The 22,497-nt window shown below is 46.2% G+C and overlaps 1 protein-coding gene across 3 annotated transcripts; it reads left to right on the top strand.

Moving 5' to 3' along the window:
* The first annotated feature begins 1,995 nt into the window (after nucleotides 1–1,995).
* On the top strand, nucleotides 1,996–22,219 carry AAR2 (AAR2 splicing factor). Of its 3 annotated transcripts, none has more exons than XM_086332058.1 (4): nucleotides 1,996–2,055; nucleotides 4,925–5,721; nucleotides 10,048–10,277; nucleotides 20,897–22,219. In XM_086332058.1, exons 2-4 carry the CDS (start codon nucleotides 4,965–4,967, stop codon nucleotides 21,062–21,064), a joined length of 1,155 nt encoding a protein of 384 aa, XP_086188184.1. In that variant the 5' UTR covers nucleotides 1,996–2,055; nucleotides 4,925–4,964; the 3' UTR covers nucleotides 21,065–22,219. The 3 variants fall into 3 exon arrangements, with proteins under 3 accessions (XP_086188184.1, XP_086188185.1, XP_086188186.1); XM_086332059.1 differs by having other exon boundaries at nucleotides 4,922–5,721; XM_086332060.1 differs by having other exon boundaries at nucleotides 1,996–2,380.
* The last annotated feature ends 278 nt before the right edge of the window (nucleotides 22,220–22,497 follow it).

The following is a 22,497-nucleotide window of genomic DNA, read 5'->3' as shown; positions in this document are numbered from 1 at the left end:
GCCACACTAGGCAGTATGTGGGATCTTAGTTCCCCAACCAGGGATTGAACTCATGTCCCCTGCATTAGGAGCTCAGAGTCTTAACCACTGGTCCACCAGGGAAGCCCTATGCTTTTTCTTTTTGAAGGGAATTCATTAAATGATATAAAATGCTGTGCTATGAAAAGCAATTCTTCTACTATCTCCAAACTCCTGTCCATTGTCAGAAGCAATTGTGAATCCTTCCCCGTATTTTCCCTGTAGGTTTCCTTTAGTTATCTGTCATTCCTGGGATCCTGAAATAGGACATTGTTTGCAAACACTGGGTACCCACACACCCTGGATCTGTGTCTCTGTCTCCCATAAATACAGGGTCAGTCTCTGAGCTGTTAAGGAATAGCGTGGCTGATTCATTTAGATCAGTGATTCTTAACTCGGGAGTATGTGTGATTTTGTCACCCAGGGAACATTTAGTAATGTCTGGAAATACTTTTGGTTGTCACAACTGAGGGATGCTACTAACATATAGTGGGTAGAAACCAGGGATCCTGCTAAACATCCTACAACACAAGAGGACAGCTGCCCTACAACAAAGAATTATTTGGCTCCAAATCTCAGTAGTATCAAGGTTGAGAAACCTGATTTGAACAGACATGCAACGCACCACGTGAGATTCCTGGACTACCATTTAACAGTGCCTGTGCCCAGAGTTCAGTGCCCTGGAGTCTCAGAAGATGGTGAGTTCAGCTGGAACAGGGAGCTCATCATGAAAACAGACCATGATGCTCAGCACCCAAGACCAGGAATGGGGAGGGTGGGGAGGGAGCTGAGCTTCTTCATGCAGGAAATGGAACTGACATGACAGGCTGAGATTGACATGCATGACTGTGACTGATGGAGGCCATCTCTGGCTAATCCTGCGGCAGCTCGTTGTGATCAACCATGACTGCAGGGCCCAGTCTAGTCTGCAACCCACTAAGAGATGAATTTTGACTGAGACAGATGGGCATGTCCAGCTGTCACTGAGGAATTGTGACAGGCAAGCTAAGGAGCAGCAGCAGAGAGACAAGAAGAGCCAGTCACCAGTCAGACCTTGGTTTGCATCCTAGCCTGAACTCTCTCTGGCTGTGCAACTGCTCTGAGCCTCAGTTTTCTCTTCTGCACATTGGGAATACTGAGTCTGCTTACTAGGGTTAGTGCAAGGATTAGAAATCATATACCCAAGGGGCCTGCCCTCTGGATTTTGTATTTCCTTAGGCAGCCCTCAGAATCACATAAGCCAATTCCTTGTAATAAAGCTCTTAAATACCTCCTGCTGGCTCTGCTTCTTTGATTGAACCCTGACTGATACAACCACCCACCACAGGGCTAGGCTCCAAAATAGAAGTCACTAATTAATAAAGAATCACTGTCATTAATTAAATGCATAATATATGTGTTGAACTGGGTCTTTGTGCTGGATTCCAGAAAAAACAGTGGAGAACAAGACAGGTTCCCTGCCTCAAGGTGCATATACAGCCTGACTGAGATTTCATACTAGGCCTGCACTGCCAGAAGATATCGGGTGTTCATGGCTGGAAGGACCATTGTGGTGACCGCTGCTGTTAGGCTGGGTCTCTCTGGCCTGGGTTTATGAAGCTCTCCCTTACAGCTGAGTATGGTTGGAAGCTAAGACCAGGTGATAAAGGGCCAACTGTGACACTCACTCGGATTGAGATCGTCTGACCAGGACTATGACTGAGCCTCTTGACTGTGGCTACTGGATGACTAGGAGTCTACGAACCTCAGAGACCACGACTGATTGAAACCGAAAAGCCGTGGCTTGCGGATGTGTTTCTGGACCGGGATATAAAATGCATCGTTTGATGAAAGTTATTATCCACGGGCTCAAGAACTAAATCCAGTAACTCAAGGTAGCAAAAGACGTTCGATGGGGCGGAACCTGCTGGCACGGGCCGTTTCTTCCGCGACCCAGGGACCCGCCCGGCCCCTTTCCCGTTGCTCCCGTCCGGCGCCAAAGAGGGAGAACTTCCGGTGCGCTTATGCTGTCCCTGGACCTCGGCGAGACACCAGTCGGTGAGTTCACCCTCCTGTCCTCTTTTAACTGTTTTGCTTTCGTTGTCTGTGTGGTCCGGCCATCTCTCTTTTCGGCTGGGGATCGCGGAGGTCCTGAACTGGGACACCGAGCTGGGACTGTGGCGTCCCGGTCTTGAGCCGGTGGTGGGACCCACCTGCCTCTTTCAGATAGGTTACTCTTACTTGCTCCCCGAGTAACCGTCAGATACGCCGTCGCCAGAACTTCCTGGGAGCACGTGCCAAACTTCTTTTTTCCTAACTTTAGAACTTATGGGCTCGGAGGCCTTTGCTCCGCCTGACGTGATTCTGATTTACTCTATCTTCGGTAAGGTCTTTTCCCCGAACCAAGTCTTTGTTTTCATCTACAAAATGGATATCGTGCTTTTATTAAACAGATGTTTAGCAAGCGTCTAATATGTGCTAGAGGTACGAAAGACCCGCATCTCCTGGAGGTGACAGCCCTCTATTAATATTTGCAAACTTGCAGCTGTGATTAGTGAAATGGAAAGATAAAAGGCACTTTGAGAGCACATCACAGCAGATCTGACTTAGCCCCAGGTCAAGGAAGCGTTGCTGAGGAGGTTAATATTGAGCAGAGATCAGAAAAATGGTTTGAGACAGGAGGGAAGAGTTTTCTATCAGGGGAGCCTCTGTTTGAGGGTCTGAAAGAGGTCAGTGTGGCTACAACAGAGCTTGTGGAGGAAGCATGATATGAGACAAGCTGGAGGAGTTTCCACGGACCAGGCCATACAGGCCTTGTAGGTCGCAGGGGGAAGTTTCGTTTGCCAAGAGCCAGAGGATATTAAGTATGGGTGGTGACATGCTTAGACTGGCGGTTTGAGAAGGTCACTCCGGCTTTTGGATGGAGAACGGACTGGAGGGACAATCTGGCTGAGGGACATGGTAGCTTAGATTAAGGATGTGGTGGAGAGAAGTGGGTAGATGTGATTCTCTGCATCTCAAGGCATCTTCTTTGTGCCAGGTCATTTGCCAACTGTGGAAGATATAGTGAAGAGAATTACAATCAGCTGGAAATAGAAAGAAGTGGCATTATCAAAGAGGAGCACACAGATGCCACCGGGAAAATGGCTAATTGATGAGCAATTATTCTAAATGCAGTAGCTGTTCATTTAGCAAACATATTAAGTGCCTTTTGAACTCAAGATTGGTAAGATGATATAAATTATTTAGAGCAGTGGCTTTCAGACTTTTTGCACTGTGACCTACAGTAACGCATATATTTTACATGGTGACCAAGAGTCCATACAAACACACAAAGCTTCAGAAAACAGTACTTAGCTTTACTACTTAGGATGTGCTCTGGTTTTTTTTAATTTTGCCCTTTTATTTAAAAAAAAAACAAACAATGTTGGTTGAGATCCTCTAAGTTGATCTTTTGACCCATTATCAGGTTGTGACTTGCAGTTTGAAAAAAAATGCTGATTTAGAGTCATAATCATTCGTGTGGGTTTTGGGTAAAGACAATAAAATATGTCCTTTCCATATTGGGAAAAGGGTTGGTCTTCCTTTCCTCATGGTATTGTTTTGTTTGTTTAAAATGAGTAACAGGAATTAAACAGGCAGCTGGTTCTTCTGTTTGTGAAGTTTTGTGGTCTTGTTGATATGTCTGGCTAGATTGGAAGTGCCTGGAGGGCAGTAACTGTCTTCTCCATGATTATTTCTGTTAGTGTCTGGCAAAAATCCTGCAGGCTCTCCAGGGTTATTTGTTGAATTGAATAGGTGGTGTCTTGGGACTAGAGAGTTAGATGTGTTTTGTTTAAATTAGTTCATGTTGGAACCATCCTTATAAATGCAGAGGCTGTGTCTGTTTACAGAAGTCTTATCAATGTGTCCTCATGGGTAGTTCAGAGGTAGATAAAAATAAATGTTCTAAGGTCTTTGTCTTCTAAATACTGATCCGAGGCCAGCCATGCCACCTGGATCCATTTGGGTGAGCAGTCCAGAGCTGCTACTGACTGTGGACCCTTTGGAAAGTTGTTTCACTCCCTGGACTTTAGATTTCTTTATATATAATACATATTTTATATATATGTGTACATATGTAGGAGAAGAGGGTTGTGGTTGAAAAGCTCTCCACTGCCCAAACCTTTTGTGAATTTTAGATGCTAAGCACCCCGTTTCCACCTTCTGTCCATTTCTGGGTCTTCGCTGAGGCTTATGGGAAACTGGGTGGATGCTTCTCGAATCTTCTAGGTTTTAGACAGAATTATAGTTTAAGACAGTTTAGGCACAGTAACCCTTTAGAGTGGACCAGGCGTTCTCCGCCTTCATCCTCTGTTATGAGAAGGAGATCTGAAGATCTCAGATCTGAAGGAGATCTGAAGGAGCTTCCAAGTGCACAGTGGAGAGAACACTGGCCTGGAGGGCAGGATACCAAGTTCTAACTGGGTCCTTGTGTGATCTTGAACATGTCTCTTTTCTTTAACTGATGTCTTTCCAGCTGTGAAGTGAGTGTTCTTGCTCATTAAACTCAGAAACAAAAATCCTCTTCTCTTTGAGTATTGTTTTCTTTACCTGTGGTGAAAATTAAGGTAGAAAATTATGTCATTGGAAAAGATCCTGATGCTGGGAAAGATTGAAGTCAGGAGGAGAAGGGGACAACAGAGGATGAGATGGTTAACTCATCACTGACTTGATAGACATGAGTTTGAGCAAGCTCCAGAGTTGGTGATGGACAGGGAAGCCTAGCATGCTGCAGTCCATGGGGTCACAGAGTCGGGCACAACTGAGCAACTGAACTGAATTATTTCAGGGATCTAATTCAGTATCTGGCACATAGAGAATGCTCAGCAAATGAATAATCCTTCCCAAGGTTCTGATTAACTCTAACTTCTTTCTTTTTCAGCAGAATAGAAAAGTTTTCTTTTTGATCACTCACCCCTGGCCCCATGGCTGCCATGCAGATGGATCCTGAGCTTGCCAGGCGCCTCTTCTTTGAAGGGGCCACCGTGGTCATCCTGAATATGCCCAAGGGGACAGAGTTTGGCATTGACTACAACTCCTGGGAAGTGGGGCCCAAGTTCCGGGGCGTGAAGATGATCCCGCCAGGCATCCACTTCCTCCACTACAGCTCTGTGGACAAGGCCAATCCCAGGGAGGTGGGCCCTCGCATGGGCTTCTTCCTTAACCTGCAGCAGCGGGGGCTAAAGGTCCTACGCTGGGATGCCGCCCGGGAAGAGGTCGACCTGTCCCCAGCCCCAGAGGCTGAGGTGGAAGCCATGAGGGCCAACCTCCAGGAGCTGGACCAGTTCCTGGGACCTTATCCCTACACCACGCTCAAGAAGTGGATCTCCCTCACCAACTTCATCAGCGAGGCCACCGTAGAGAAGCTGCAGCCTGAGAGTCGGCAGATCTGTGCCTTCTCAGAGGTGCTGCCCGTGCTCTCCATGAGGCACACCAAGGACCGGGTGGGGCAGAATCTCCCACGCTGCGGTGCCGAGTGCAAGAGCTACCAGGAGGGCCTGGCCCGGCTGCCTGAGATGAAGCCTAGGGCCGGCACCGAGATCCGCTTCTCCGAGCTGCCCACACAGATGTTCCCGGCAGGTGCCACGCCGGCTGAAATAACCAGGCACAGCATGGACCTGAGTTATGCCCTGGAGACTGTGCTCAGCAAGCAGTTCCCCTGCAGCCCCCAGGACGTGCTCGGTGAGGAGGAACACGGCTTTGAGAGTGGGCCAGGGGAGGGGTGTGTAGCCGAGCGGCTTGAGAATAGGGAGTCCCTTTTTGATTATTTAGTCTAGTGGTTCCTAAACCTGGCTAGGAGGGGGTCTTACCCAGAATGCTTGTTAAAGGAACAGATTCCCAGGGATTTCCCTAGTGGTCCAGTGGTTCAGAATCCGCCTTGCCATGCAGGGGACTTGAGTTCAGTCCCTGCTCGGGGTACTAAGATCCCACAGGTCGCAGAGCAGCTAAGCCCACATGCTGCAACTACTGACCCTGTGCACCACAACAAAAAGTCCTGCATGACACAACTGAGACCTGATGCAGCCAAATAAATAAACAATATATATATATATATATATATATATATTTTAAAGGTACAGATTCCCAGGCCTTACCCCTGGAGACTGATTCAAGAGATCTGGAGTAGGTTCCCAGCATTTTACCTGTCTGTCTGCCTGACAGACAAGTGCTGTAGGTGAACCTGATGCAAACAGTCCCGTGTCAGGGAACCCATAGTGTGGCCTTGCCTGCCCACCGCTACAGTTTACAGATTGAGGTCCATAGAGGGAAGGGATTTGACTGCTAAGTGATATAGTTGAAGTGAGACCGGAGCCCAGGGCTCCCGGTTCCCGGCCCATCCGTGTTCCTGGGAGCCTTCCACCTGCCCCATCGGTTTACTCTTGACTCTCAACCAGAACAGTGATTTTCTTTTCACTGTTACAGTCTTTATTGTTGTTTTCCCCCCTTATTACAAAAAATAACATATTTATCCTTAAAGGAAAACAAAAATGAAAGTCCAAATCCCACCACCTGGAAATAGCCATCTTTGTTCACTTTGTTGTACTTTTCTTTCTTTTTTTTTAACTAGAAACACAGAATGACATTATATAATGATAAAGCACCAGTCCACAAAGAAGACATAGCTATTCTAAATTTGTGTGCAGCAGACAACAGAATTGCAAAACATGTGAATGAAAACTTGATAGAATTGAAAGGTGAAATAGATGGACCCACAACAGTTTTAAGTCTTCAACACTAAACTCAAAAATTGATTGAACAATTAGATTGAAAATCAGCAAATATTTATAGAAATTCAACAATAGCATCAACGAATAGGATCTAATTGATATTTATAGAACATTCCACCCAACAACCTCAGTATATACATTCATTTCAAATCCTTACAGAACATAAACAAGTATGACCATATTCTGGGTCTTAAAACAAACCTTGACAATTTAAAAGGAGTTAAATCATACAAAATGTTTTTAAGATACATACACATTTTTAAGGTACATATTTGTATGTATTTCTCAGTTTAATATGTTTCTGTTTCCTTTTAGTCTTTTTATTCAATTATACGTTTGTGTATATATGATATTTTTACAAAAACAGGATTACAGTATATTATCCTATAATCTGCTTTAATATAAATATTATTCCATGTCACTGAAATGGTCACTTCTCTTTAGTGGCTACTGAACTTCCATAGTTATTGGACCAGCCCCTGTTAATGAATTTTTTAAGATGTTCCTGGTTTCCTTATTGTAAGTGGAAGAGTCTCCTGGTGTGCCCTTCTGCATATTTTGGGGTTGAAATTGTTGGATCAGATTGTGCGTGCTGCCAGGAGAAGGTCAGGTGTCTTTGCTGATGAGGTTGTGGCCCATCACCTTTTGGCATGGCATTTGACGTGGTGATTTAGCAAAGTCCTCTTCTGACTGGATAGTTGAAGAATGACTTCCTGTTTCAGTTTATATTTCTTTGATTACTAGTGACAGCAAACAGTTGTCACATCTTTAATAGCTATTAATATTTTTTCTTTTACAAGTCTAATATTTGCATATTTTTCTATTGGAAGATCAGTGAGAATTTTGAATACAGGGCCTTTTATATAATAGGCTCAGCTGATAAAAAGGGACAATTTAAGGGTGTGTATCTATTTTCATTTAATAAGTAACACTTGAAATCCTGGCTTCAAAATGAACAGAAATCCCGTTTTCTACCTCCTAAACATTTCAGTTCTTCAAAGTAATCTTGTGAAAAGGTCTGTTGGAAGGATCACTGTATCTTTATGACAGCTCTTTGAAATTATTTCTCATCTCAATTTAATTTTAGACTAAGCCAGAAATGTATAAATTTAAATGAATGCCCTAAATTCAGAGAAGCAGCTCGTATTTCCACAAACTAACCAGGTAAAGCCAACTGAAGAAGCAAATCATTAACCTCTGTCATACAGAGGAAACGTGACTATATTTTGAAAATATTGATCAAATGTCTAAAACGCCTAGACCCCGTAGCTATCTGCTCAAATCAAACTTAGTTCCACAAGCCTGGGAACAGAGAACTAGTTTTTCCAGGGCTCCAGAAGTGACAGAAATTGGACACCATGTGTTTAAAGAGGTGTTTAGTGTTGAGTACATTTTTTTTTTAATTTTGGCCACACCCCACAGCATGTGGGACCTTACAGTTCCCTAATCAGGGATCAAACCTGCCCCTCCTGCTGTGGAAGGCAGAGTCTTAACCACTGGACCACCAGGGATGTCCCACATCTGTTCTTTTTATGGCCCACGTGTGGATATACCACAGAAGTCCCCCTTAAATTTGAAGCCAGAAAAAACATGTCTGATCAGCAACAGTATATCTTGGCACCCAGAGACCCAGCTGCTCATCCAAGACAGTGGCTTCTGGACCATCAGGTCTCTTTGCGACAGGGATCTGCTGGGAATGTGGGAATAATAACTGAGGTTTCTGGAGTGCTATTTTGCACCAAGCGTTATGCTGAATGCTTTATACGTATTGGGCTGGCCCAAAAGTTCATTTGGGTTTTTCTATATGATGTTATGGAAACGCTGGAACGAATTTTGGGGCCAACGCAATACTGTATCGATTCACTTAATCTCTACTGCATCCCTCAAATAAGGAAACTGAAGCATAAACAGATTAAGTAGCTTGCCCAAGGTCACACAACTGGGAAGTGGTGGAGCTGAGACTTGAACCCAGGCAGTTTGGCTCCAGAGCCCATGCTCTTAGTCACAAGCTGCTCATAGCAAGCAAATCATAGAGCTCTATGATTAAACAAACAAAAAATTTGGCTGGCAGGCTCACCCTGGAACAAGTACTCATGAATTTTCCTGTTCTAGAAGGCCCTAGAACTATTCCCACCCAACAGAAATCTGTTCTATCTTTCTGTTGTTCAGTTGCTAAGCATTAGATGTGTGACCTTGGGCAAGTCTCTTGACCTCATCTGTACACTGAGGCAAATACCCCCTTCCCTGACCACCTTATGGAGTTGGGCTGAGGGTTCGGTAGTGTTACACAGCCTTTCCCTGCCCTGAAGCAGACCATCTGCATCAGACTCACCCGGGAAGCTTGTTAGAGCTACAGATGCCAAGGCTCCATCATCTGTCCTCAACCAGGATCTCTCGCAGTGAGGCTCGGGCAGCTTTATTTTTCCCAAGTTCTCCTAGTAATTCAGATGGGCAGCCAGTTTGAGGATCCACTTGGCATAGTGTCCACAGACCCATTTTGTTAACTTGTTAAATGCTAGGTAAATACTCAGTGTGCTTCTTCTCTTGCAATCTGATCTTCAGATCAGATCAGTTGCTCGGTCATATCCAACTCTTTGCGACCCCGTGAATCGCAGCACGCCAGGCCTCCCTGTCCATCACCAACTCCCGGAGTTCACTCAGACTCACGTCCATTGAGTCAGTGATGCCATCCAGCCATCTCATCCTCTGTCGTCCCCTTCTCCTCCTTCCCCCAATCCCTCCCAGCATCAGTCTTCTCCAGTGAGTCAACTCTTCCCATGAGGTGGCCAGAGTACTGGAGTTTCAGCTTCAGCATCATTCCTTCCAAAGAAATCCCAGGGCTGATCTCCTTCAGAATGGACTGGTTGGATCTCCTTGCAGTCCAAGGGACTCTCAAGAGTCTTCTCCAACACCACAGTTCAAAAGCATCAATTCTTCGGCGCTCAGCCTTCTTCACAGTCCGACTCTCACATCCATACATGACCACAGGAAAAACCATAGCCTTGACTAGACAAACCTTTGTTGGCAAAGTATTGCCTCTGCTTTTCAATATGCTATCTAGGTTGGTCCAAAACCAGTTGGGTTTCTCATGGCTTGAGTTTATAGCAGTTCAGCAAACGTTTATTGAACAGCTGCTAGGTGCAAAACCCCATGCCAGGCTCTGGAGGAGTGACAAGGCTAGACAGCCACTTCTGGCTGAGGTCCAGTGGCTCTGATGGCTTAGTCGAGTCAGCCAGCACCCCGCTCCCTCAGGTTCATCGCTCCTCTCTGCACCTTTCAGGTGAGCTCCAGTTTGCCTTCGTGTGCTTCCTGCTGGGGAATGTGTACGAGGCCTTCGAGCACTGGAAGCGGCTCCTGAACCTTCTGTGCCGGTCAGAAGAGGCCATGGTGAAGCACCACAGCCTCTACGTCAACCTCATCTCCATCCTGTACCACCAGCTCGGCGAGATCCCTGCCGACTTCTTTGTGGACATTGTCTCCCAGGACAACTTCCTCACCAGCACCTTACAGGTGAGTGGGCTTCTGGCTGACACCCAGGTGGATCAGAATGAAGGCCAAGGTGTGTGAAAGCACCCACAGAGGCTTACATTTCTGTCTCTTGCTGTTCTTTCCTTGGGGCTTCCCCAGGGACTCGGTGGTAAAGAATGTGCCTGCCAATGCAGGAGATGCAGGTTTGATCCCCACTTTGGGAAGACCCCCCAGAGAAGGAAATGGCAACCCACTCCAATATTCTTGCCTGAGAAATCCCATAGACAGAGGAGCCTGGTGGGCTGTAGTCCAAGGGGTCACAAAAGAGTCGGACACGACTTGGCGACTGAACAACAATGCTTTCCTGAGCCAAGCTTTCTTCATTTCAATTTCCTAATCATAGACTATTCCCTGGTTCTCTTTCTCCTACTCAATTGTAAGCTCCATAATGCCAGAGACCCTCTCTCTGTACCCTCTTCTCCCTGCCTCACCCCAACATGCCTATCAGTGGGGCACTTGGAATTTGAATCAGCCCCACCCCTCGAGCAACTGCACTCAAAACAGGTTTTCTTTCTCCTGGCCTAGAACTGTGAGTTGCTGCAACCCAGTAGGACAGAGTTTGGAAGCTAGTTATTCCCAAGGAAACATCTGCAACTGCTTAGATCTCATTTAAGCACAAAAGTAACTTTGATTTCCTGTTCAAACAAAATGTGCCAATTTCTGCGGAGATTCTCTGATAGAAAAAAGTGAAATTTGCTTTTAACTCAGCAATTAAATTTTCATTATGAGTGGTAATTAGGGAAGAAGCTTCAAACAACTTAAAATCTTCATCCTGTGCTATTTCCTCCCTTTGCAAACAGATTAGCTCCCTTTATGTTCTTGGGACAGCCTCTGTCACTCACGTTTTGTAACTTTCTCAAGTGTAGAAGAGGCAGAGCTGCAGGCTGTCAGTTTCCATACTTTCTGTTCCAGGACTGCTTTCTTCTCTCTGTGTGGGAGACCCCCATAGGCCTACCCCTTGAAAGGGGGCCGGTCACTCATCTCCCACTCCCACGCATGGTAAGGGGAGGAATGAACAGTCATGAAATGCCTGTTGACATTTAATGGGCACCATGCTTCTCTGTCTATGTGGGTTCTCTCATTTGATCTCTCTGGAGCACCATAAGGCAGGGAGGATTGTTCCCATTTTACAGATGAGAACACTGAGACTTACAAAGGTTAAATCATTCACATAAGGTCACACAACTGGTAAGTGGCAGAGTCAGGATTTGTACCCAGGCCTGAGTCTTGATTTCAGGCCTGTGCTTATGCCCCTGCATACTGAATACAGTGTCTCTCCCTCTGGAAAGAGTCTTGATTGACATTAGTGGCGACACCATCAGGGGCCTGTTTCTCAGACGTAAAGAACACTTCTAAAACCAAAATGCTGTCGGAAGAGTCCCTGTGATCAAGCAGCTGCGATAAAACTCTGGATGTTGAAGGACATGTGCAGACGAGGGATGAGTCAGGCAAGCTGATGGTTTGAGCCTGGCATATTCCACTTCATACAAGTTATAAAACTGCCCTTTTATTGGTTTTTGATGTAACAGAGAAATTAAATCCCTTTATTCTTCCTCTGCAGGGGAAATCCGCTCCACAGTTACTGGGTTGTGGGTTGCAGAGCAGTAGGAGGCCTCAGCCTGCTAACCTGCCTCTGGCGGTGGCTGTGGCCCGCGGGAATACACACTGCCCTTGCGATGTGCATTAATGCTGTCGCGCAAACACAGGAGAGCCACACTATGTCACTGGCTGTCCCAGCCATTGTCAGCGCAACCAACAGCTGAGCTCTAATTGCTGAGGCTTTGTTGCCAGCAATGATTTATGAAGCAGAAAGGGCCCAGCTGGATTGCTCAATATCCAGGTGGGGTGTGCAAAGCTGATGGTTAGAGGCATTCTGTCTTTGGAGTTTTCACCAAGAAAATTCAGTGTCATTATTTGGAAAAAATCCAGGACACGTGCCTTTTAAAAAATAAATCAGCATCTGTTTTTGCGCATCCTTTCTTTATGTACAACATTCTTCTGAAAGTGTTGAGGGACACATACGTGAGTTACCCGCTTTCTTGGAGGTACAGAACACTTTTCTGAAGCCAGCATACTGTTGGAAGAGTCCCTGTTATCAGGTAGCTGACGTATAACTCTGGAAGTTGAAGGACTTGTGCGGTGGCTTCACTTCATTGATTTAGCAGGTATTTGCTGAGCACCTGCTGTATACAAGGCTCTGATCTAGGATGGGAAATATAGCTATGAGCAAGACATAGTCCCTTGGAGTTTATGTTTTGGTGGGAAAGTAAACAAATGAATTAACCAAATGACTCCAGATAGCATTAAGTGTTTTAGAAGGCAGTACCATTTCCCTAACCCAGGCCTTTTGGTCTCATCTGAATTGCATCAGACTTTACAAGCTTCCGTGTTTATCCCTGTTAATCCGTCTGTCTCGCACTCTGCCACCAAAAGGCACCTGTGATCCTGGCTCTCTGTGGTCCTTACTGCCTGCAAACCTAGGTCACGAGGTCCATGTTGATCCTGCTGCTAACCTGTTCTCCAGCGTCTCCTTTCTTCCCTTTTCCCCATCAACCGCAGCGGCAGTGGTCTCCCTGCAAGTCGCCAGACCTGCCATGTTGTCTCATGCTTCCCTTTTATTTTCTTAACTGTAAAAAATTCATAACGTGAGATTTACCCTCATAATAATTTTTTAAGTGTGCAGTTGTTGTTGTTCAGTCACTAAGTCGTGTCTGACTCTTTGCAACCCCATGGACTGCTCTGTCCTCTGCTGTGTCCTGGAGTTTACTCAAAGTCATATCCATTGAGTTGGAGATGCTGTCTAACCATCTCATCCCCTGCTGCCCGCTTCTCCTTTTGCCTTCAGTCTTTCCCAGCATCAGGGTCTTTTCTAGTAATTCAGCTCATCACACCAGGTGGCCAAAGTATTGGAGCTTCAGCTTCAGTATCAGTCCTGCCAGTGAATATTCAGGGTTGATTCCCTTTAGGATTGACTGGTTGGATCTCCTTGCAGTCCAAGGATACAGTACAGTATTGCTAACTATGAATAGAGTGGATCTCTAGAACTTTCTCATCTAATACAACTAAAACTTTATACCCATATTTCACGTCTTCTTAACTGAACCTTGCTTTTCTCCCTGCCTGCTGTGTACTCCTCATCCCACAAGGTGCCCACTAGGCATCGCTCTCTGTGGTGCCATCTCTGATCTCTCCCTCCTTTCCATACTATTAGCCTGCTTTGTACTTGTCACTGTTACACGGCACAGGCTGTGTTTGCTGAAATGTATGTATTGTCTGTCTGACTTCCCCACTAAGCCATGGGCTTTTTCCAGAAGCCTACTTTTTGTCCATCTGGTTATCTTCAACACCTAGTTGAGGTTTAGCACTTATCTTACTTTGTGTTACTGGGTGTTTTTAGATGGACACAGCGCATAATTCCTGTGACAGTGTAAATAGATGACCGTGCTACAATACTGTAAACAGTGAAGTCCGATCAAAGAGTATTAGGAGCACCAGAGAGGGTTGGTTGGTTGGTTCATTCACACGGGTTGAGATTTAAGAGATGGAGGGTCAAGAATGGCTTTTTTGTAAAGGGGGGCATTTGGCCATGAGCTTGAAGGATGACACAGATTTCAACGGGCAAAATGTGGAAAAGATATTACAAAAGTTTGTTTCGCTTTTTCCATGGTGAGTTACACTGATGCCATCTTGGCACTGAGATCCAGTCCCCCCACACACAGGCACTCACCTCCGGGTGTTTGTGAGGGAATGAATCAGCCCATAAAAGCCTTCCTCAGCAGTCGCCTGCTCTCCCCACAGGTCGCCAAGTGGAAGCAGCTTTCCTACTTCAGAGTTTAAACGGCTGCTGCCCACAGGGAGGGACTGGTGTCTGTGAGTGAGCACTTAGCCACATTAGCTTGGGTAAAATCAACCATGTAATGCCCTCTGCCATTAGAGGCCCCTTTGAATAGATGCCACTGGGATTTTTACAAATCCCGTGGATTTAGCATGAATAAAAATTATTTGTTTTACAAAAATAGATACAGTTTTTTCTTTTACTTAAAGCAACTTGAGTCATCATGATTTGTTTAAAGCCAATGAAAGGATAATCTGATTTAATAGTATGTTATAAAGTGAGTTATGTACAAAATAAGAATTCTTATTGCTGATTGCATAGCATTTAGGCATATAGTCATGTAACCTTTTTTTTTTTTTTAAATACTTTTAGTCACAGTAGGCCAAATAGGCTTTCCAGCTTCATTTCTTGCCAGTATTCTAAATACTGTCCATCTTTAACTCTCAAGGGAGAACACTAGCTCTGACAATGTCTATAGCACAGGCACACCTTGGAGATATGGGTTCGGTTCCAGGCTACCACAATAAAGCAAATATTGCCCAAAGTGAGTCACATGAATTTTTTGGTTTCCCAGTGTATATGAAAGTCATACACTGGGACTTCCCTGGTGGTGCAGTGGCTAAGACTCCATGCTCCCAACACAGGGGGGTCAGGTTCGATTCCTGGTTGGGGAACTAGATCCCACGTGCTGCAGCTGAGGCTTCACATGTTGCAGCTGAAGATCCTGTGTGCCATGACTAAGTCCCAGTGCAGCCAAGTAAAGAAATTTATTTTTTAAAAGTCATATGCTGTCATATACTATAGTCTATTAAGTGTTTAATAGCATTATGTCCCAAAACAACCTTAATGAAGAAATACTTTATTCCCCAAAAAATGCTAACCAGCATCTGAGCCCTCAGATCAGATCAGATCAGATCAGTGGCTCAGTAGTGTCCGACCCTTTGCAACCCCATGAATCGCAGCACGCCCGGCCTCCCTGTCCATCACCAACTCCCGGAGTTCACTCAGGCTCATGTCCATCGAGTCAGTGATCTGAGCCCTCAGAGAACTGTAATCTTTTTGGTGGTGAAAGGTTTGAAATATTTTGAGAATTGCAAGAATGTAACATAGACACAAAGTGACCAAATGCTGTTAGAAAAATGGCACCAATAGACTTGCTTCATGTAGGGTTACCACAGACCTTCAATTTGTAAAAACATGCAGTGCCGTGAAGTGCAGTAAAACAGCGTATACCTGTGTTTTATCATCACACCAGCCATGATAAACTCCACCCACCTGCTCCTACACCTCCTGCTGTCAGCTGTCACCTCTGCACATTTCCTGTACATATTGTGTTTAGCCCTCACAACAGTTTAAGAAGTTAAGCATATAATCCCATTTTACTGATTTCCTTACTGATGAGGAAACAAATAATTTTGCCCAGGATTGCCAGAGCTGGTAGATGACAAGGCTGAACTTTAATTCTGAATCTCCCATATGTGATTAGTGCCCCAGATAAAACATCCTAAGTTCTTTAAATTGACCTTAGAAAGCATGATTGCTGCTGCTTTTTGTCTTCTTGATAATCACTGTGAAGTGATAGTCTTGCTTTTAACACCACTTTCTTCTGCAAGTGAAAATAAAATGTCCTACCTCTGGCTAGTTTCATTCTAAGTTGAATAATCATCTGGGAGTTTAAAAAATTAGAAAATTGCATCTTTTTGGTCTAGCCAAAAAATAGGATAAGAAGTGACTCAGCTATCTACCGTGGCATTTGGAATTTCTCAAGGTGACCTGACTGAACTCAATTTATTTAACTTGGGTTTAAAAGAAAGCTTTCACTTTTCTGACTAAAATAATTTACAATTTTACAATATATAGACTTAATGATAGATGTATTAATACCTTTTTTTTTACATTTGAAGAAAAATCCCCAATGGGTTTGCTTTTAGTTTTAGATAAATACAGATGTTTGTAAAATGTTTTTTAAAAATATCCAGGGTTAATATTCCCATATTAAGGTGATTCATTTCTCAGTGATTTTAAAAAGTTTACTGTTTCACAGTAACCAGATCATTACTAAATTTACATAAGAAGGCATACAATTGATCTAAAAATAAGAGAATCAAAGTAAATTGTCTAAACATCTGTCTCAATGTGAAACTCTAAATATCTCCTCTTCTGAATGGTGAATTTTGTAAACTCTTGGGACAAAAATAGATCAGTGGGTCCCAGGGATAGGGACAGGGGAGGATTTGATCCCTAAGGGACAGCATGAGGGAATATTTTTGGAGTGATGGAACTGTTCAATATCCTGATAGTGATGGGATGTGGGCCTTTAAACTCATAGAACTAGGTACCAAAAGAAAAAGCTATAAACAGATATTTATCTGTCTTGATTATGTCATATACTGGTTGCCTGGGTATATTGTTGTTTGTTGTTTAGTCGCTCAGTCGTGTCTGACTCTGCGACCTCATGGCCTGTAGCTTGCCTGGCTCCTCTGTCCATGGGATTTTCCAGGCAAGAATACTGGAGTGGGTTGCCATTTTCTTCTCCAGGGTATCTTCATGACCCAGGGATCAAACCTGGGTCTTTTGAGCATCTCCTGCATTGCAGGCAGATTCTTTTACCACTGTGCCACTGGGGAAGTCAGTGTATGGATGTATACATTCATCAAAATGAATCAAACATTTTAAGTGGATGAATTTAATTGTAAGTAAATTATGCCTCAATAAAGTTGGTTTGTTAAAACAGTGAACCTGGACTGTGCCCTGGGTCTTGGAGGCCCACAGAAGGCACAGTTCCAGAAGAACCTGGTCTCCAGGCCCCTTGGCTCCCCACAGGCACTGCTAAAATATCAAGGATGGATTAAGTCTGTGTCAAGACAAAAAGAAGGTCTTGGTAGGGAAGAAGGATTTCAGTTTCCCTACTTGGACTGCATCTTGCTTGACATGTATCACTTGCTCAGCATTTATCACCATCCTCATCTGTACAATGGGAATAGTAATTTCCTGTCCTCCTACCTCCAGGTTTGTAGCAAGGATTAGACTGAAAGATTCTTCAAAAAGGACATAGCACTTTTTAAATCTGAAGCCTTATTTTTCAGACTGAAGGCTTCTGTTGTACCTGCCTAGAGTTGATGTTGCCCCGCTGGTGTTGGGGAGTGTGAACGATGAGTCTGAGCCCAGCCTGTTTCAGTCCCTTGCTGTTGGCTGTTGCTGAATGCGGGGTGATCCCTCCATCTCATTCATATCCATTCAGGGAGCATCCTGTGGGCTCTAACTCTGTGCCAGGCCCTGGGCAATCTGCCATGTGGGTCACATGGATAATTAGGGAGTGACCTCTACTCTGAAGGGGCATAGATCACAGATGCAAGCAGAGAGGGAGAAATGCCATAAGGGAAGCTCAGGCGTGGTACTGGGGGAGCAGAGGTTGGAGCAGTTCCTTTCAGCTTGGGCTTTTATAAGAGTCCTGTCACAAGGAGATGGCCTGTGAACCAGTGGTATTCAGGGGCCTTGTAAATAAGCCACCTCCTCCCCAGGATGAGTCCCTTACTCTGTCCAGCACCATCACATAATTATTGAGCAATCATTTGGTGCAGGCACTGTGCCAAAGGAACCCAGAAATGGATTTTCATAGAACCTATGGTTGTCTTTCGTTCATTAAACATATCATGGGTCCTTTTTATATGTCAGACTTCATACCAGGGGAGCAGGATGCAGGTATGTAAAGGAGTCAGCGCTTTGGAGTTGCTCCTCATCTCTTGGGAGAGCTCAGTAGTAAATGGATTAGCACTGACCGAGAGTGAGACTGTGTCCCACGTAACCCTGGGCACCAGGGGAGCGCAGAAGAGCACCTGGTCCATCCGTGGTCTGGGAAGACATCCCAAAGGGGTGGCGTCTGAGCTGAGCTTGGGTCACTAGTAGAAAACAGTAGGTGCAGGAGGAGAAAGCAGGGGTGGAAGGGTGCTGTAAGCAGAGGGAATCGCCTGTGTGCGCAGAAACACAGAAGAGACGATGGAGCATCTTTGGGTTGCTGCTCAAGGCAACTGGAGGGGAAGGACTGTGAAGCGAGTAGCACAGTGTACCATGTAAGGAGTGGAGGCTTTTGCTAATTGAGCCATCAGGACCCCTGGAGACAGACCCATGAGGGTGCAGGGCCTCCAGCGCTAAGGCCGTTTGCAACAAAGCTTCTCTGCTTCCCGAACCAGGCCCCTCCCCGAGTTCAGCGCTCCAGAGCAAGCTCCATTAGCCGCCTGCAGACAGGCCGCCGGCTTCCCCACTGCCCGCTGGCCACCGAGCTTGCACAGCCCCTCTAATTAGTTATTGATCCCGTGTTTTGTTGTGGCTGTGCTTCCTGCTCCTGTGTTTAGTCGATTCTCAAGTAATGAAACCAAATTCTGTAACCCCCCACCTTCTGCCTCTGTACCCCCTCCCCTGTCACTTCTGTCCCTGCTCCCACCTGAACAGAGTGGCTGCAAACAAAGACTACAAACGTGAGCCTCACGCCACCTGCCAACGGGAAGGCAGTGGAGCGGCAGGCGGGAGGGGGTTGTCTCTAGAAGCGGCTGCAGAGTCCACCTGTTACCTTTGTCAGGTCAAGACCCCTGGAGCCCATATTCCTTCCATGGTGGTCTACGGCCACTGGGGCACGAGGGTGACGTGGATCAAATTGCTGCTGTCACCCTGATGCCGCTTGTCTAGGGTGGTCTTGCAGGGAGCCAGTGAGTAGTCTGGGAAAACTACTTCCTTTCTGGTAATTTTGACCCAGGCATTTAACTCCCCTTAGCTTCCGTTTCCATAATAGAGTTGGACACAACTGAGTGACTTCACTTTCACTTTTCACTTTCATGCATTGGAGAAGGAAGTGGCGACCCACTCCACTGTTCTTGCCTGGAGAATCCCAGGGACAGCGGAGCCTGGTGAGCTGCTGTCTGTGGGGTTGCAGAGTCAGACATGACTGAAGCGACTTAGCAGCAGCAGCAGCAGCAGTGTGTCTTCCCAGGGCCTTGTGAGGATCTATTGGGCTACTCTGTGAAACTTCTTTGAAAATAGTAAAATAGTGTGAGGAGGAGAAATGAGTTTGCTATCATTCTTAGAAGGGATTGAGATCCAGGACAGTCTGAAATGGAGTTTCAGATGTAGAGAAAATTACTCTTGTTTGCCCCTGCCCGCGTTTCCGCTAGTCATAAAGAATCCACCTGCCAATGCAGGAGACGTAAGAGATGCGGGTTCGATCCCTGGATTGGGAAGATCCCCTGGAGGCGGGCACGGCAGCCCACTCCAGTATGCTTGCCACACCCATTTGGGTTGCTGTTGTGAACAAAAAGAAACAGAAAATAAAAGATGTTAGAGATGTTGGATTGCTGATGGAAATGTAAGAATGGCACAGCCACTGTGGAAAACAGTATGGTGGTTCCTCAAAGCATTGAATAGAATCACCTTATAATCCCACAGTCCATTCTGGGTATATACCCCCAAAGAATCAAAAGCAAGGCTTCTGTAAGAGATATTTTTAGATTCATGTTCATAGCAGTATTATTTATAATAGCCAAAACATAGAAACAACCCAAATGGCCGTTGATAGATGAACGGAAAACAAAGTGTGGTATATACATACAATGGAATATCATTCAGCCTTAAAAAGAAGGAAATTTCTAGTGCATGCTATATGAGTGAGCCTTGAGGACATTATGCTAAGAGAAAGAAGCCAGGCACAAAAGGACAGATATTGTATGATTCCACTTATATAAGGTACTTGTTGGGGATTTTTTGTTGTTTTTTAGTCGCTAAATCATGTCCTACCCTTTTGCAGCCCCTTGGGCTATAGCCCACGAGGCTCCTCTGTCCATGGATTTCCCAGGCAAGAATACTGGAGTGGGCTGCCATTTCCTTCTCCAGGGAATTTTCCCAACCCAGAGATAGAACCCACATCTTGTGCATTGGCAGTTGGGTTCTTTTACCACTGAACCACCAGGGAAGCCCCATGAGGTACCTGGAGTAGTCAGATTCATAGAGATTGAAAGTAGAATGATAGTTACCGGGGGCTGGAGGAGGGGGGATGAGGAGTTAGTGGGTATAAAGCTTCAGTTGGGGAAGATGAAAAAGTTCCAGAGATGGTTGCATAATAATGTAAATATACTTAATGCCACTGAACTGTACTCTTAAAATCGTAAATGGTATATATATTTAGTGTATGTATTTAGTACAGTGTTTTAAATGATAATTTTTTAATGGTTAAAATGGTATATTTTGTGTTATGCATATATTGCCACAATTTAAAAAAAATCAAAGACCGCTTTTAAGGAGACTACATACCTCACATTGTATGCAGTGCGTACCCACACCTGGAGTCCATTTAGACTAGAGCAGCAGTTCACCCTCAGCGGGTTAGGGCCTGGGGCTTTTTACGGGACCTAGGGGCTATAAGCCCCCCACACCTTTCTTAGCACCAGCTGGTGTCGCTGCTGCCTGTTTTTCTAAGTTCCTGCCCAGGTGCCCAGTAGATCTCACCAGAGGGCAGGGCCGGGTGATGGCCCTGCTGGCCTTATTCTCAGGGGGGCATCTCTGCCCAAGACAGTAATTTTCCATTCCAGTCCTGCCCCAGCTTCTCATCTGGGCTTGGACCTTCTTTCTTGGTTTGGGGGAGAGCACAGCAGGTGTCCTGAGTCTGTGCCAGCAGCAGCTGATCCTCCCGCCCCAGAGAGCCGAACACCCGGAGGAAATTTCCACCGCTTTCTCAGCCCCTGCGTGTTCTCAGGAGTGACTTCTCTTCTGTTCTCTGTAGGTTTTCTTCTCCTCTGCCCGCAGCGTTGCTGTGGATGCCACTCTGAGGCAGAAAGCCGAAAGGTTCCAAGCTCACCTGACGAAGAAGTTCCGGTGGGACTTCGAGGCGGAGCCTGAGGACTGCGCCCCAGTGGTGGTGGAGCTCCCCGACGGTGTGGGGACGGGCTAAGTGGGAGAGCTCTCGGCCAGGGGAGGCCCCTTCCCCACGGCTGCAGTCCTGGCTTCTCCATTCACCCATGCAGCTGGGACCTGCTGGGGCAGGAACCCTGCTAGGTTCTGAAAGATGGAGCCAGAATCCCCTCCTTCACCAATAATCAAGTCCCTTCAGTGCCAGAGAGGCTGCTCCCCATCTAGCAGGCACCTTGTGGGTTTCCTGTCAGCCAGGTTGTGGTGCTAACCCAACTGAATTCCACACGGGCTCTTGGGAGAGACCTGCCTCAGCAGCAGTCTACTTCATTCCAGAAGAGAAGCTGTTGAGCCACAAGCCCGAGATTGCTTATTCCATAGAGTGGTTTCAGGAAACCCTGGACTGCCCAGGAGTCTGAGATGTCAGTTGTTGACTTTTTAAAAGTTAAACACGGGGTAATAGGGAAATGAGCCAGAATTCCTGCCTGCCTCTTGTGGATGGGAACACATCACAGAAAACATGGGCCTGTGACCTCTCTGGAGCCCCAGGTTGAGGAGGGCGAAATAAGACAATGGGTTAAATCTGGCGAGTGGTCAGCTCTTGCAGTCTCTGAAGTTCCTTGCTCCTGTCCAGAGGTCCCAGTGGATAACCTTCAAGATGGTTGTGGCCCCTGAACTCAGAGGCCTCGCTAGTGCCACTCACCTCCCACCTGTTCCACTCTGAGGCCTCAGACCCAGAAGTGGCCCTTGGCAGCCCTCCCAGATGGCCCTGTTCCTCACCAGAGTCACCACGACTGTTTCTGATGACCTGGAGATTCAGCAACAAAGAGAACGATTCTTGCTCTGGACAGGCTTCATTGGCCTCCTGGAAATTCTGCATCTTTATCCAGAGCTCCAGAGACGACCTTGTCAGCCTGGGTCCCCCTGTCCTGCTGTGGAGACCACAGGAGTGGATGATGGTTCCTGTTTCCTGGGTGTCCTGAGGGGCTCGCCCATCACGCACCCAGGCCCTGGCACCCTGGCCTCACACCGCTGTACCTTGATGAGGGTCCCTGTCCCACTGCCTCCCAAGGCTGCGGCTCACACCAGGTTTCTGAGTGAGAATCCCCACTGGTTAAGACTTTTAGTTCCACTTGTTTCCTTGGAATTGTTTTTCCAAGAGCATAATGTACATTAAAGTCTTGGAGTTGAGACCAAATCCCTTTGTGTGAGTCTCTTGCGGATGCACAGGGCCCCACGCAGTCAGACACTGTCCTGAGCCACACATGTCCTCCCGCCCAGGTGCCAGAAGACCCTGCCCACCTCTGCAGGCTCTGAGGAGGCAGGCGGCCAGCGACGTCGCCTGTCATCATGGGGCCTGCGGGATGAGCACACCAGAAGGAGGGATCGAGGCCCTGTATCTATCTAGTAACTAGCAGATTCACCTTGTGTGGGTCTGCTATTCTTTTTCTCCCCAAAGCCCACTCATCAGAACTA

The sequence above is a fragment of the Bos grunniens genome, chromosome 13, assembly GCF_055505025.1.
Source record: "Bos grunniens cultivar Pamir isolate PY7600 chromosome 13, Bosgru_T2T1.0, whole genome shotgun sequence".
NCBI lineage: Eukaryota > Metazoa > Chordata > Mammalia > Artiodactyla > Bovidae > Bos > Bos grunniens.
Note: the sequence above shows the minus strand (reverse complement) of the source record. Positions and strands in the feature narration are given on the sequence as shown.